The following is a 17,084-nucleotide window of genomic DNA, read 5'->3' as shown; positions in this document are numbered from 1 at the left end:
ATAAACATGGGGCCCTAAAAGGATACCCCACTGGGTATCCTTTCCCCAAACACAGGGACTAGGAAAAACGAGCAAAGAAAGAAAAAAAAAAGCAAAAACAAAAAAACCCTTATGTTCAGCAGAAAAGGGAAAACAATGCCCTGATAAATTGAAATCACATGCTGATACCTGTGGCTTTGCAGACCAAGTTCATATCACCAGAGGGGTCCTCCCCTTACCAAAATCTCCAGGCTGTGAATTTTGTGTAAAATGATCCTGGACTCCCTCATCGACCCCTGGCAAACAAATCCTCCCTTGAAGAAATCACCATAGGCCACAAAGGGCCAGGACTAGCAAACTCACCAGGCACAGGGGGAAAGAAGACATCGTGCGTGAAAGCCAGCAGATACATGAGTCAGCAGAATGGACCTGCCGAAGTGTCAGATTCAATTACAACTTTGCTTGTTCAGAAAATTAAAGACAAGATTTCAAATATCTGCAGGGAACCATAAAATATAATAAGTCACACAGCACATGTGAAAAAGAACTTTTAGAAATGAAAAATATAACCATCAAAAATTAAAATGGGGCTTCCCTGGTGGCACAGTGGTTGAGAGTCCGCCTGCCGATGCAGGGGACACGGGTTCGTGCCCCGGTCCGGGAAGATCCCACATGCATCGGAGCGGCTGGGCCCGTGAGCCATGGCCGCTGAGCCTGCGCGTCTGGAGCCTGTGCTCCGTAACGGGAGAGGCCACAACAGTGAGAGGCCCGCGTACCGTAAAAAAAAAAAAAAAAAAAAAAAATGCAATGGATAACCTTAACAAAACACAGTCATAGAATTAGTGAACTTAAAAATTAAGTCATCAATTATCAAGACCGTAAGACCCTGCACAACACCAAGCAGGAGTTCTTCCTTTTTTAAAATTTTTAATATTTATTTGGCTGCACCGGGTCTTCGTTGCAGCACGCAGGCTCTTAGTTGTGGCATACAGGATCTAGTTCCCTGACCAAGGATAGATCCCATGGCCCCTGCACTAGGAGCTCAGAGTCTTAACCGCTGGACCACCAGGGAAGTAGCTTCCCAGCTCTTCCCTGAATGTCATGCCTCGGGTGCCTCACTTGCCCCACCCTGTCCTGACTCTACTGAAGGATATATTTCAGGAGAAGTCTGAGCTGTAAAAAGAGTGAATAACAAAAACACTGATAAATACAAACACTGATTGTATGTAAAGTTATAATGTCTATGGAGTCAAGAAAAAAAAAAAACACCAAAAAGCCCTACACAGACGCGGAACACCCGCCGATACTAAGCAAGAAGGGGTTCAGAGCCCTCAAGTCCTCTTAAGTCCTTGTACCATCTGTCATGCAAACAATGTCTTCATTAACTTTAGACTCAGTTTCCTATTGCTGGTATAACAAAAACTCAGTGACTTAAAACAACGCAAGTTTATTCTCTTACAGTTCTAGAGAGCAGACAACCAAAATCAGTTTCTCTATGCTGAAATCAAGATGTCCGCAGGCCATGCCCCTCGAGAGGCTTTGGGGGAAAATCCTCTCATCTTTTCAGCTTCTAGAATTGCATTCCTTGGTTCTTGGACACTTCCTCCAGCTTTAAAGCCAGGAGCACCCGGCCTTCTTTGGTGGCCAAATCTCCGTCTCCCATGTGTGATTGCATTAGGACTACCTGGATAATCCAGAATCACCTCCATCTCATAATCTTTCACTTAATCACATCTTCAAAATCCCCTTGCCATATAAAGGAATATTCACAGGTCCCAGGGATTAAGACCTGTATATATTTGGAGGCTATCATTCAGCCAACCACAACATATCAAGTATGCATGTTGTAAAATTCTAGGGGAAGAATAGAAAGAATAGAAATAGAGCATATGACTTCCAATCTAACAGAGTGAAAAACACTGTTAAAATAAAACAATCCCCCCAAAAAGGGGCAAAAATGGAAAGAGAATGGGTATGACAAATGGAAAGCCCCCCACAAAAGACAGTGTCAACAAAACCAAGAACATTGTTAACTACACCGACTATGACTTAACTAATCCAAAGGATAAAGATCCGACAAAGGACTTTCAGACAAAAGGCACAAATAGAGTAAAAACAAGTGTCACTAATAACAATGATGGAGACAGACTCTAGAGTGGAGCCTGTAACCCCACCTCTTGGTGTTCTCCCCCTGTGTTGTCACCTCCCTTTGAGTGTGGCTTTGCTTTTTGTTTATTTGAAATTTATTTTATTGGAGTATAGTTGATTTACAACGTTGTGTTAGTTTCTGGTGTACAGCAGTGACTCAGTTATACATACATATAATAGTTTGCATTTATTAACCCCAAACTCCCAATCCATCCCTCCCCCAAGCTTTTTATTTTTAATATGGTGAAATACACATAACATTTACCATTTCAACCATTTTAAAGTGTACAATTCAGTGGTGCTTAGTACATTCACAATGGTGTGCAATCATCACCTCTATCTAGTTCCAGAACTTTCTCATCCTCTGAAAGAAAACCCTGTGTCCATTACCAGTCACCCTCCATGCCTCTCCCCCCTCAGCCCCTGAAAATCACTCACCTACTGTCTGTGTGAATTTACTGATCCTGGACTTTTCATGGAAATGGATACAGTACATGGTCTTTTGTGTCCAGCTTGTTACCCAGCATAAGGTTTTCAAGGCTCATTCATGTTAGACATGCATCAGAATTCCAGTCCCTTTTAGGCCGAGCAATATCTCATTGTAGGAACAGACATTTTGGGTTTTGTTTGCCCCTGTATCTGTTACATATGGGTTGTTTCCACCTTCTGGCTACTGTGAATACCATAAACACGCTTGTACAAGGATTTCTGAGTCTCTTTCAGCTCTCCCAAGTGTGTCTCAAGGAGTGGACCTCTGCTGGGCTCTGTGGTAACTGTTCCCCACACCCTCTCCAGCACTTGCTGTCTCCATGTCTCTCTCGCCCGCGCTCCCCCACCCCCACCCCCCGACCACTTGTCTTGTTTTTAACCCACAGGATTTGGGGCGGGAATGGGAAGGCACTCCCAGGACTGAGGTGCTGCCTGTCTGGCTAGGAGACCCTCTCCCTCACCCGCTGCCCTGAGCCACCCTGTGGAGGGCCTCCTGCCAAAGCTGGAAAGCCGCTGACTGCTGCCACGACCAGGTGAGCTGGGGAGGACCCTTCCCCAGTACAGCCTCAGATGACAGCCCTTGACTGCAGCTCTGGGAACCCTGATGCTAAGAAGCGGTGGGACAATAAATGTGTGTTGTTTGTGGTAAGTGATTTTCAAAGAGAGCAGAGACCTCTGACAGGGATTGTGGGGGAAGCTGGGGGCTCCCAGGAGCTGGAGATGTCCTATCTCTGGACCTGGGTGCACATGCAGGGCCTGCTCCTCATTCTCTAAACAAAGTGTTTTGTGCTTTCTTCTGTACAGAGCCTGGGCCTGGCCTGGGGCTGACTGGCCTGGATTCCCAGGCAGGCTGAACTTCGGTGGGGCTCCAAAGGAGGCACTAGCAGCTTCAGAAGGAGGCCCGGGACAATACAATACTGTATTATAATATATCACATTATTATGTAATTATAAGCATCATACTATATATACAATGATACTGTGTTATATGTTTGAAGTTGCTGAGTAGAGGTTAAAAATTCTCACCACAAGAAAAAAATCATGTCGCAATATATACATATATCAAATCATTACACCTGAAACATAACATTTGTCAATTACATCTCAATAAAAATTAAAATATGAAGGTGGTCGGGATCCAGGTGGGGGAAGTCACCTTGGCTGGCCGCTCGCGACTTCTCTCCTGGACAGTGAGGACAGTGCTCCTCGCACAACCTCCTTGGGAGGGGACCCCCAGCCCCATGGTCACTGGGTAAGGAAATCAGGCAGGCCAGGCAGTGGGGATGACATGGGGAAGGGAGCCAGCCACGGAGGGCGGGGAGCAGGTGCCTCAGTGAGGGAAAGACGGAAGAGCAGAAGAGGCCGGAAAGCGCCAGAGAGCTGTGGGTGCTCAGGACACGCAGGGACCCCCAGGAACCCCTCGGGCTTTCCCAGTGGACTCCCAGGTGCCCCGGCGCAGGGGGTGGAGGGTCGCCTCCGACCAGGGATCACTGGCACTTGGTGGCAGACGTGTAGGTCCTCAAGCAGCCATCAGCTTTGTTGCCTGTGACCCCGCGCCCAGGGCCACGTGGCACCAAAGCCTCCTGTGCTGGAGCATGCCCAGGGGTGTGGGAGGAGGAAGGGTTGTCTGAGGGCCGGGCTTAGGACCTGTGCAGTGGACATAAAGGAATACAATGCACCGGCAACTGTGGACAGGACTCAACCCTCTTTTCCTCCGGTCCAAACAGAACAAGTGTAATTTTCCACATGTGCCCTGGTGGCAAGAGCTTGAAGCCCTGCTCTAAGGAGTTGGACAGCAGCTCAGTTCATGTCCCAAGAGATATGCCACTGAGGGTTTGCAGCTGGTGGCCCAGATGTCGGGGACCCCTCCTGCTGCCCCCAGTCCAGCTCTCAGTGTGTTCCGGGCTAGCAGCACCAGCAGCCCAAGGAAACTGTTACATTCTTGGTACCAATACAGGCTACAGGGTGGATGAACCCTCCAACACCACGCTCAGTAGTAAGAGGTGCTAGTCACAGGTCACATCGTGTGATTCCAGAGACAGAAAGTAGATTAGTGGTTGTTCAGGGCTGGGGCCAGAGGGAAGGGGGAGTAACTGCTAATGGGTACAGGGTTTGGGGTGATAAAAATGTTCTACAGCTACACAGTAATAAACTAGACAGCACAACATTGTGAATATACAAAACCCACTATACCATACACTTTAAAGTGGTTAAAATGTTGAACTTCATGGTAGGAGCGTTTATCTCAATCAAAAAAATCTACCTGCAAAATAATAAAAAAAAGTCTACATTCTTGGACCCCTCCCTAGACCAAGAGAAAGTCTCCGGGGGGTGGGGGAAGCCACCTGTTTTAACAAGTCCTCCAGATGACAATGACATGCAATAAAGTCCAAAAACCACTTAGCTGACCCAGTCTCCCCAGAGCAGGACCACGTGTGGGTTCTAAGCCCCACTGTGGCCCCCATCCCATTCCCAGGCAGGGGGTCCACCAGAGGCACTGCTTGTGCACACCCCCTCCCCAAATCACACAAACCATGGCTGGACACGGCCCCACAGCCCCAACCAAGAGCACCCAGCTACATCCTGGGAGGATATCCCTGTATCCACATGATGCAGCGAGAGCCTGGGAGCTGCCTTGGATGCAATGGGCTCCCACGCAGCAGCAGAGCCAGCACAGATCCTCCAGCCCTCCCTTCCCTAGATTGTAGCTCTGGGCCTGGCTAGAGATCCCTAGAAAGAGAGGGGAGAGCAGCCGAAACAGCCCTGCCCCCCCAACAGCCTGGGGCCTCCATGCACTTAGGAGACTCCACAACCTACACAAGGTGCTACCACCATGCCACACCCCACCCCTGCCAGTGGCCAGAAGCATGGTGTGTGTGTGTGTGAGTCCCTGAGAATTTGGTGACAGGGAGGGTCTGAGGGCACCACAGAGCCCTGGGGTTGACCCCAGGGGCCTAGGGCCCACCATCACCATGGGCCCCGGAAGCATCTGCACCTATTGGCTGGGCCGACCCAACTCTCTGCTAGGACTGCAATCACCTCCCTACCTCCATCCCTGCTCTTCCCTGTTAAATAAGTGATTCCCCACATCAGTATTTTAACAAGGAGTGAGGGGGCTCAGGTAGGTGGCCCCCTCCGGCCCCAGTCCCCTCCTCTCAGCACCCTCCGGGTCCTCCACCCACCTACCAGGCCCTCTGCCGGAACCCACCCAGGGTGCGCTGTGGCGTCCTCAGAGCAGTCTCGGTGTCCTGGGTTGTGCACTGCCCCCACCAGTCTGACCTCTTCCTCTGCCCATCCAGAGCAGAGCGCCACGGCCGGTCTGCTGCACTCCTGTGCCCAGGAGTTGGGCCAACACGGAGAACCCAAGGCTCAGGGGTCAGGGAAACCAGGCTCTCAGGCCCTGTGATGTGCCAGGGGCAGGCGGGTGCCTCCAGCACTGAGGCTGGAAGAGCCAGGTAGCAAGGGCTCCCACTGCCTCGTCCTGGACTGACTGGTGAGCGTCCAGGTGTAAGGGGAGCAGAAGCCGCCCTCCAGGCCCTCCTGGGCGTCTTGACCTCAGCGCCACCTGCTTTCTGGCTGGGACCCCAGGCCTCCTAAGTACAGGGACACCATCTGCCCTCTGCCTCTTCAAAACCACCCCTCTACGGACAGTGGCCACCACAGTGATTGCCACTCAACTGTAGACTCACAAATGGTTACAGTGGTAAATGTATATGTACTGCACGACAATAGAAACAGGACAAAACCCCAAAACATCCCTTCCGGAGGTGACGAATGGAGGTGTGAGGAGCTGTGCAGCCCTGCCCCTGGCTTCCCGCTCAGTCCAGCCCCCGCCGTCACAGGCCAGGCTACACCGTTGAGTCGGGAACCCATGACCATAGCCCTCACCCCCTTTGCCTCTCCCCTCCCAGGAGACCTTTACACCCCCTGCCCCGCCCCCGACACAGGCTTTCTGCCAACTTGTATCCACTTCCCACCTGGGAGGGCACACCTCCACCCACCTACCAGACAGATACTCACCCCTGGCTTCCCAGTGGTCTCCCACTGTGAGCAGGATTATGTTCCAGCATGTTCTGGCCCAGCCAGAAGCTCCCTCCAAAAATACCCCCACAAAAGTGAAAACAAGAAAAGAGCTCCCAGTTATACTTTTCTGAAGGGCTCACTTTAGCAATACGTGCAAAAGGGCTGAGGGAGAGTGGGTAACACCACCAGGCCCCCCAAGGGTGAGTCAAACCACACCTGACCCCAAAGTCAGCACGCCCCCCTCTGAAGACCTCGTGGCTGTCATGCAGATACTATGCACGGGTCTTTCTTGGCCCTAAGTAACTCCAAGAGGGGGAACTGTAGTTCATCTGAGCTCGAGTGCCATGCTGAGGCTGCTTACCACAAACCAGACAGGCAGTCCTCGGTAAGAGGGCAGCTCAGACTTCAGAAAGACATGTGGAGCCCACAGAGCAGACGGCCGGGCACATCCGGCCCCAGCCAGTCTGGGTGTTGGAGGTGCACAGCAAATCATATGCCAAAAGTCAAAGGGGAGTCCAACGTAAGTCACATTTCTAAGCTCAAGTCAGATGACCCCTGGTGTGTCCCCCAACCTGCGGAAGCCACGGCGAAGTCTAGCACAACCGGGGACAGGAGAGACTGCACCGCGGCCGTCAGGAAGCAGTCTGTCAGGCTATTTATTCCCACTTGACATAACCCAGAACACAGGAGCAACTCTGTACATCTCGAGAAACTCACAGCTAGCTCCAAAACAATAGAAATGGTAAACTACAAAAGATGAGTTGTATTCAGCAAATATAAAGGGTAACGTTAGGCTGTGTCAAACATGTATCGGACTATTTACAGCGCCTGGGCGTGGGTTCAGATCTCGCCGGCCTCCTTTTCCTCCGACCTCCGTGACGCAGTCTTTCCATTGGTGCTCTCGAGCCTCCAGTCGGTGGCCCCCCGCTCACTCCGCCCGCGCTCCCAGGACTCCTCCCTTGAGGCCCGCTCTCTGGAGAACCTGGGAAACAGGAACCAGAGGCTCAGCAAGGGCTGGCCCTCCCTCCTGGCTGCTCCTCAGGCACTGACACCTTGGACCCTCAGCATCAGGCCAGGTAAGGGTAGGACCCACCACGGCTGGAAGGGCCCTAGCAGACCAGACGGTGCCAGGCCTGCCATCTTGTGCCCAACCCACTGCCCAGGGAGGGCTGGGCAGCCACTAGAAAGTGACATCTGCAAAGGTTTCTAGTAACAGGAAAAGCTTTCACTATAATGTGAACACTGCAAAGGAAAATACGACAAGAGTCCACACATGGAATACGATCCATTATGTAAAAACACAATGGAAAAAAAGATATTTAAAATTCATCATACCAAAGCTAACAGTGGTCGTCTCTGAATATGATCATTAGTGGTGTTTTTTGTTGTTGCTGTTTTTCCTTTAAAAAACCACAACAGAGGTAAGCAGGGCCTAGTCAGGGGCTCTGTGTACCAAAGTGACAGTGAGTGTGCAGCCCGAGCATGGCCATGCCCACGTGCGACCACCTCCTCAGTCTCTCAACCGTCCCAGCCCTGAAGCCATCTGCTGCCCTCGGCTTAGGGCTCTCAGTGCCCTGGGCCCCATTCAGGACTCCTCAAGGCCCTAACACTCTGTCCCACAGATGACAGACCCCCAGACCCTGGCACACAAAGAAGGGTTCACTCCTGGACGCAGCTACTGAAGGAGTCAGAGTAGTTACTTGTATTTCGAACTCCGGTCCCTGGATGCCCGGCGGTGGCCCCGGCTGTGGCTCCGGGAACGGCTTCGGTGGCGCCGGTGTCTGTCTCGGGACCGGGACCGGGACGACTTCCGCCGCTCTCTGGAGGTAGATCTTGACCGCCTCCGACGCCGGTCCCGGGAGCGCGACCTGCAGCAGATATTCTGCTGATGCTTTACTGTTATCTCCCCTCCTCCCACAAACTTACAACTTGGGTTCACAATAATCCCACCAACTACTCTCTGGTAACTACGGCCAGACCCTTCCCGCTGACGCTTCCTGTACATTGGCCAGGAAACTCCCGCCTGCCCAGCAGGCCCCAGCAGCGCCCTGACTGTCCCTCTCATTGACAGCGGGTCCCCACTCCCACGCTGCGCTAAGCCCCAGCCAATGCCAGCTACAAACGGGACTGGAGTCTCACCCACGTCCTGTGCCCTTCATGAGCCAGACCTGACCACCAGATAATAACTGTGAAGCTATAAAGGTTAAGTATTAAGTGCATACAGAAAAGAACATCTCACTGAGAACACATAAATGGAAAACCTACCTCCTGCGATCTCTGGTTCTTGATCCAGACCTAAAATGGAAAAAAAGATGAACAATTTTCCCAAAACAGCTCCATCCCTTACAGCTGAGGGGAGGTGCCTCAAGTTCACGTGGTGAAGGAGGGCCGACTTCCCAGAGGACCTGCTATAAGGCCCGCCTCCAGCCCCAGCTGCTTGGAGGCAGAACGCAGAGACCAGCACCCAGGGGTCCATGCTGCACTGAGTTGAACCAGTGGCTCTGCAAACTCTTCACAGTGGACACCACCTCAGCTACACAGATAGTCACATGGCAGGTGCAGGGCTGGGCAGGACACCCAAGTTGCAAACACAGGTTCACTGCCAGTGAGTGTCACATGAGCTCCCTGGGAAACATTATACAACCAACAACTAAGAAATGCACTTTACAATGAGGTCTCATTTCATTCCAAGCAGAAATTTACAAGATCACCACCAACGTGTGCTCAAGGAGGAAGTGACAAAAGATGCTCACACATCATGTGGCTGGAGGGTGATCTGACAAAGCCTCTTGAAAAGCAATTTTTGTAACAGCTACCAATATTTATATATTATATTCCTTTATCCCAGGAATTCTAAGGAATGTTATAAACCCTCAAACTCATACAAAGATGGTCACTAGATTACTTGTTCAAAAATAGTTTCATAAAAACTTAATCAAAAAATTTTTTTAAAAAGCAAAGGCTTTGGGCTTCCCTGGTGGCACAGTGGTTGAGAGTCCGCCTGCCGATGCAGGGGACGCGGGTTCGTGCCCCGGTCCGGGAAGATCCCACATGCCGTGGAGCGGCTGGGCCGTGAGCCGTGGCCACTGAGCCTGCGCGTCCGGAGCCTGTGCTCCGCAACAGGAGAGGCCACAACAGTGAGAGGCCCACGTACCGCAAAAAAAAAAAAAAAAAAAAAAAGCAAAGGCTTTAAAAAACATAAAAAGCAAAGGCAACAAAAGCAAAAGTCAACAAGTGGGACTACATCAGACTAACAAGCTTCTGCGCAGTGAAGGAAACCATCAACAAATGAAAAGGCAACCTACTGAACAGGAGAAAATATCTGCAAATCATGTATCTGATAATAGGCTAATATCCAAAACACAAAAATAACTCTAAACAGAAGGGGAAAAAAAAAAAAAGGTAAAAACATGGGCAGAGGACCTGAATAGACATTTTGTCAAAGAAGACATACAGATGGCCAACAGGCACATAAAAAATTGCTCAACGTCACTATTCAGCAGGGAAAAGCAAATCAGAACCATAATGAGATATCACCTCACACCTGTCAGAATGGCTGTCATCAAAAAGACAAGAAATACACTTGTTTGTGAGGATGCAGAGAAACGGGAATCTTTGTGCACTGTTGGTGGGAATGTAAATTGGTGCAGTCACTATGGAAAACAGAAAGGAGGTTCCTCAAAAAATTAAAATGGAACTACAATATCCAGAAATTCCAATTCCGGGTATTTTTACCTAAAGGAAATGAAATCACAATCTTGAAAAGATAGCTGCACCCCCATGTTCACTGCAGCATTATTTACAGTAGCCTAAACATGGTAACAACCTAAGTGTCCACTGATAGATGAACGGATAAAGATGATGTGGTTGTACGTATACAGTGGGATGTTATTCAGCCACAAAAAAGATGGAATCCTGCCATGTTTAACAATATGGATGGACCTTGACAGCATTATGGTAAGTGAAATAAGTTAGACAGAAAAAGATAAATACTGTATGATCTCAGTTATATGTGAAATCGAAAAAAACCCAAACCCATAGATACAGAGAACAGACTGGTGGTTGCCAGAGGTAGGGAAATGGGGGTGGACAAAAGGGGTGAAGGTGGGAGAATAAAAGGATATAGTTAATTACAGCATCATAGTAGGGACTTTGTGTAGCCTTCAAGAGCACAGCTGCTATGGGAAGGTCTCACATGTGGAGGGTCCCACATATACCCATGCACACAACATGTCCAGCGACTGTCGTCACCTCTGTGTCTTTTTACTTAATATATTTTTACACTGTTTTGAGTCTATTTATAATCAGAATCTGTTAGATAGTTAAAATAATGAAAAGAAACACAAAAGATACAATAAAGGATTCTTTGTCCTGAGTTATTCACTAAGGAATTCCTCCAGGAAAGCCCAGTTTCTGTGCCCAATATGAGAGCGTGGTTACTCGGCGCTCCAGCCTCTTCCTTGAACTCTGACCAGACCCACTGTCTCCACCTGCATGTCTCCTAGGCTGAAAGGATGTCTCTTAGGCTCAAATACAGCCACAGCCAAATTCTCCTCCCCACCTCCTCCTCATCCCAACACACCATTCCCAGTCTCCCCACCGCCATAAGCGGCCACTCCTGGTCAGAAACCCTGAGCCAGCTCCACTCCCCCTTTGCACAACTCGCTCTGTCCACTAGCAAATCCTATCAGCTCCACCCCCAGAACACATCATTCCCTCCTGGCCCTCACAGGGTTCGAAATGCCACCTCCTTGGCCTGGACCCCAGCTAGCTCACGTTCTCTCTGCTTCCACCCTACCACCCACGAGCCTGGGCCCACACCGGAGCCCGTCCCTGGTGGGTCCTGCCCACAGCAGGCATGGCGGCATGAGAGCATGTTCCTCTCTGGTGTCCCAGTTCCTGCCTGTCCTGCTGGTCAAGGGCTGCTCCATAGGAGGTGCTGTGACAGGTCCCCCTCCACTCCTGCCAGGGAGTCCACATCTTTCTAGGTAAGCATCAGGTGGCCACAGCTGCTCGAGCGGCTTGGGTGTCCTGTCCACACCACACAGCTGTGCACACAGGTCCTCCTGGACCAGCCAGAACCTCGCTTGACCAAACGTGCTATGTGTTTGCTTATTTTTCTTTTAAGAGCCACCCAGGTAACTGGCAGACCTCAACTGTCAAGGGCAGTAAATATGCAGTACTGCCAGGAAGAAGTGGGGTGTCCTCAGGTCGCACGTGCTCACCTCCTGCTCAGTCGTTCTTCCCGCTCCCTCTCCTCTCTTCTCCTCAGCCGATCCTGATTTCTCTTCTCCTGCTTTTCAGCCACAGTTTTCTAAATAAACAAAAAATTGGAAGATGGGGGAGGAACAAGTCACACACTAGAGTGAACATTATTGAACAAAGCACCTTTATGTGACCTCAATACTGGCAATTTAAGAACCTAAGAGAAACTCAGGAAACAGGAACACATTCTTCATAAAACCTCTTAAACAATGGAAAATACATGGGAAAAAAAAACCCTTTATCATTTTACAAGTTCAGTGACAAACTACATACCTAAGTGCTGTACATCTAAGTCACAGAAATTTTATCATATTGCTCAAATCAATCCATAAATTTAATTTTTTTACCCCAAGGAGACTCCACAAACTTCATGTAAAAGAGAAAACATGTATCTGACCAAATCCATCTTGCTGCGGGAGCCAATCTGCCCTGCCAAGTTGCAGCCTGCCCCGGGGTGCTGGCGGGGCTTCCTGGGAACAGCAAGCTCCACACGTCCCATCAGGCTGGGTCATGGTGAGCACAGTGGACAAGGAAGGCAGACAGGCAGGAGGTGGCCTAGCAACCCCCCTGCCAGAGCACTATCCACTGGCTAGCTCAGAGCACCCCAAAATCAACTCGGAGCCTTTCAATGCCCCTCCTCACGCTGCTGAAGGGAAGGCCCTGAGGGGGAGGAACTTAGAGCCAGGAGACAAAGGCCCGAGAGGGCATAAAGGGTGACCTTAAATCTCAGTTCGGATGGGAGCCAGGCCCCAGGAAGAGAAGGCGTGGCCAGGACAAGGAGAGGCCGAGAACCGGCCTGTGGGCTGGCATCACCTCCTTCCCAAACCCTCCCCACTCCCTAAAACACTAGGTTCCCCCACCTGAGGAAAGTCCTCACTCTTCTCACCCTGCATCCACCTTGGAGCATGGCCCAGGGGGTGCACAGCCCAGGGCAGGTGCACACCTCCAGTACCACTGGGAGTGAACCCATCTCTGATTAGGGCACACAACTCCCACCTTCCTTATCGTTAAGAGGTGCACTTCCAAATACATTTTCTGTTGATAGTTTAACAGCTATTTATCAAAATCTGTAACTTAGTTGGGTCGTTCTATCAACTATATACTGCTCATAACTGCAATGACAATACATGACTTCTAGATCAAGTGAATACTTAAATTCTAAAGGTTTCAATGTATTCTGAAGCAAAGGTACATCTTAAGAAAAAAACAAAAGGCTTCAGATATAAGAAACATTAGGACAAAATTCTGGGGCGTTATGGAATGGGAAGACAATTTAAAGGAAATTCCCTAAGGAGCAGATTTTTAATGGGGATGGTAGTTGACACCAAATTGTTATTTACATTCTACTGACTACATATAAAGTATTTTTATGTGTTTTATACCCATAAATTTATAAGAAAAAAATTCCAACTTAAAAATGTGTGACAAAGAATATCATTTTTCAAAATTCTACTGGGAGCACAGGAGCAAATGTTTCAAGAACAGTGCTGAGACTGCCACCCAGCTCCCTCTCCCAGGGCCGAGTCGCACATCACTTATGGGGGACCGTCCTTGGATGCAGGGCTCTGCCACCCGCTGCTCCTTCCTGGGGGCACACAAGGCCCAAGGCCTTGACTACTGTGGTGTCCTACAGTCAGGTGCCATGTGTCTGTCCTTCCAATAGATTTCAGGTGTCTGGATAAAAGGCCTGCACATTTCCCAGCATCCCATCATAGGGTCCCAGTACACAATTAGGGAAAGCACCATCCATTTGAAGAAGACAATTCAAAATATCACAAACTTATTTAATCTTCCTCCTTGGCATTCTGTACCCAAGATGTCGAATGTTGTAGAGCTTAACCCAGAACAATGAGGAGCCCCGAGGAAGGGACACAGGCAACCAACAGTGGGGCAGGGCTATCAGAAAATGCCCCATCACCTTCTCATCCTTCCAGCCAGACCACCCTCCATGTGTCCGCCTCTGTCCAAGAAAAAAAACTGCAGACTACTGGCTCTTTCCCATCACCAACAGAAATGTTTTCAGAGGGGTACGAGAACTCTCTGTACCGTGGGACTGAATTCTGCCATCTTCCTCTGTAAACAAGGGGTAGCAGACTAAATAAATATCCCAGGCTCTGCTGGATTCTGAGATCTTAGATCTCTTGTGGGAACATATGGATGAAATCTGAGTAGTTCACTGTAAAACTCAAGTATAAAACCAAGGCATGATCTTAGAATCAGAACAGAAGGTTTTCAGTACCTCCACCAACCCCCCCCCCAAAAAAAAACCAAAACAAAAAAGAACACAAGGTTTTCTAAAAGCAAAGAGATGTGAAGACAATCAGAAAACTTCTCGGGTTTCTTCAGAAACGCAACACATTAACATACCCTTAACTGATCGAGCTTCTCACGGATCTGAATGAACCCCAAGTGTAACTTGCCCCCGAAGTGGTCTGCAAGACGACGGTCATTGTCATGGAGACCAAGGTAGGCTGAACAGACTTCACAAACACGCAGCTTCTGCTGCTGAAAACTGGATGCAGGCATGGAATTCCTGTATTCTTCCTGGAGAATGGGAAGAGAGTGAGAGTCAAATGTCACTGTCTACTCAGCCCCTAAAATGGAAGTATGTGAAGGGACTACAGAGATGACTTTTTTTTTGGCTACGTGGCATGTGGGATTGAACCCAGGGGTCCTGGCAGTGAAAGTGCCAAGTACTAAGTACTAGACCACCAGGGAATTCCCTAGAGATGACTTTTTTTTTTTTAACGTTTTATTTATTTTTGGCTGTGTTGGGTCTTCGTTGCTGCGCGGGCTTTCTCTAGTTGTGACGAGCGAGGGCTACTCTTCGTTGCGGTGGCTTCTCTTGTTGCGGAGCACGGGCTCTAGGTATGCGGGCTTCAGTAGTTGTGGCATGCAGGCTCAGTAGTTGTGGCGCATGGGCTTAGTTGCTCCACAGCATGTGGGATCTTCCCAGACCAGGGCTCAAACCCGTGTCCCCTGCACTGGCAGGTGGATTCTTAACAACTGCACCACCAGGGAAGTCCGAGATGACTTTCAAATACATAAAAACTGAATCGTTTACAAAGCTTCAGATTCTTGTAACCAGCCCAATTTTAATTGTTTAAGAAATGAACTACCAGTCATGATTTCAAAGCAACAAGGGGTATTCAGAACACTCAGACACACAGGATGCTGTGTGTGCTAAAAGGCTAGCAGGGAAGGTGAGTCCCTGCTATGGTGGAGAGCTCTGCAAAGACCAAAGAAACAAGAGGAGAGAATCTTCAACAGGGGTCTTAAAAAACAAACAAAAAACCTAAACCAAAGAGACAAGCAAAAAACACAGGAGTATCTACGGAGATTGTCCCAATGTTCAGGAAACTGTATCCCAACGCAGCTCCAAAAGCTAAAATTTGGAAGGACAAATACTTTAGACACTCTCTTCAAAGGAGGAAGTGTGCCAAATGGAACAAAGCACACTCCCTCCTGCAGCCAGTGCAGTCTGAGTCTAATCCTAAGAAGTCACTAGGGACTCCCCTGGTGGCGCAGTGGTTAAGAATCCGCCTGCCAATGCAGGGGACATGGGTTCGAGCCCTGGTCTGGGAAGATCCCACATGCCGCAGATCAACTAAGCCTGTGTGCCACAACTACTGAAGCCCGCACGCCTAGAGCCCGTGCTCCACTACAAGAGAAGCCACTGCAATGAGAGGCCCACGCACTGCAATGAAGAGCAGCCCCCACTCACTGCAACTAGAGAAAGCCTGCGTGCAGCAACAAAGACCCAATGCAGCCAAAAATTAATTAAAAAAAAAAAAAAAGTCACTCGGCTTCAAAGCAAAATACACGAAACACAAAAGAAAATGAACCAGAACATGGTTACTGCCGCTTGTGCTCAAGTTAAAACATTCCTTCAAAATCTAGGTTTAAGAAATGCATTTCAATAATCATTTGCCCTTAAAGGGAAGACTGAATGTAGTAATCTTCCATTAATTCACACATTCAAAATGTTCCCTAGGAAATGCAAATCAAAATAAGACATCACATCACTCACTAAACCGGCAAAGGTACAGAAAGGCACTCTAGTGCCCAGGACCCCCACTGTCCTTACTCCGGCCACTGTCCCCATCCTCATCACCTGAGTGCCCCCCATAGGCCTTCCTCAGAACAGGACAGAACAGGATGGGGTAGGGTGCTCTTCCTCCCCTTAGCAGGAGGCAAGGCTGTCTCGTCATCCTAAGAAATGATACAGAGAGGTGCTGCGTACTCTTTACCCAGTTTCCCCCAATGGTTCTATCTTTAAAAACTATAGCACAACATCACAGAAAGAACACAGTGATACAGTCAAGGTTCAGAACATCCATCACCACACAGGTCCTGCCTGCTGCCCCTTCACAGCCACACCCACTTCTCTGACTCCTGGTGACCACCAATCTGCTCTCCATTCTTATGGTTTGGTCATTTTAAGAATGTTATATAACAGATCCACATAGCCCTTTGGGATTGACTTTTTTCACTCTGAATAATTACAACTGATTTTGAAAGAGATTAGAGGAAGGCATTCAAAGTTTTACAACTACAGAGAGGGGCAGAATAATATCACAAATAGTGTACCCACCATATTCAGCACTTCTGCTTAAGGTTTTTGTTTTTCTTTTAATGAAAGATATAGAACATTATGATGGAAATTCAGTTCCTGATGTTTCCCTCTCTAGTGTCTGTTCTCTCCCTCCCCAGAGGCATTCGTGTGCGTTCAGCATAATCTTCAGTGCTGTCTCTGTACTTCATTGCACATGTGGACCCATAAACCATGTGTGCACCTGGGGCATTTAGAAGTCCTGCGTCAGCACTACAGGTCTTTCTCCCACCTGTGTTGCTGGAGAGCTCTCTCCAGGATGTTGCAGGCAGATGTGTTCAGTTCGTTCACTGCTGCAGGACTCCATTTCAGGGGCACATGGCTGTTTGTCCATGGGTGGTTTTCCAGGTTACTGACGGTTGCTCATTTTACCAGTTCTGCTGTGAGCATCCTTGCACCTGCCTTCTAGCAAGGATGCTTGGAGTCCTGGGCACAAGTTGCCATGGGTCCCCTATCCTGCTGCCCTCTTGGCTGTCTGCAGACATCCAAGTGGTGAACCCCACATCTACAATCATTCAGCCTATGCATAAATCTCGGAGCCATCTCACGGGTTTCTGGTGTCTGCTCT

The 17,084-nt window shown here is 49.1% G+C and overlaps 1 protein-coding gene across 4 annotated transcripts in view; it reads right to left on the bottom strand.

Moving 5' to 3' along the window:
- Positions 1-7,271: 7,271 nt before the first annotated feature.
- The window catches only part of LUC7L (LUC7 like), a 30,250-nt gene continuing 20,437 nt past the window's right edge, over positions 7,272-17,084 (bottom strand). For 3 of the 4 annotated variants that reach the window (XM_067707272.1, XM_067707274.1, XM_067707275.1), the window contains 5 exons: positions 14,272-14,448; positions 11,865-11,953; positions 8,905-8,934; positions 8,340-8,507; positions 7,272-7,621 (listed from right to left, as the gene is read on the bottom strand). In XM_067707272.1, coding sequence (XP_067563373.1) covers positions 7,480-7,621; positions 8,340-8,507; positions 8,905-8,934; positions 11,865-11,953; positions 14,272-14,448 — 606 coding nt within the window. In that variant the 3' untranslated portion in view covers positions 7,272-7,479. Of the gene's footprint in view, positions 7,622-8,335; positions 8,508-8,904; positions 8,935-11,864; positions 11,954-14,271; positions 14,449-17,084 lie in introns of those variants that run through there. The other variant, XM_067707273.1, reaches the window with a different exon arrangement.

This window comes from Pseudorca crassidens, chromosome 15 (assembly GCF_039906515.1).
Source record: "Pseudorca crassidens isolate mPseCra1 chromosome 15, mPseCra1.hap1, whole genome shotgun sequence".
Lineage (NCBI taxonomy): Eukaryota > Metazoa > Chordata > Mammalia > Artiodactyla > Delphinidae > Pseudorca > Pseudorca crassidens.
Note: the sequence above shows the minus strand (reverse complement) of the source record. Positions and strands in the feature narration are given on the sequence as shown.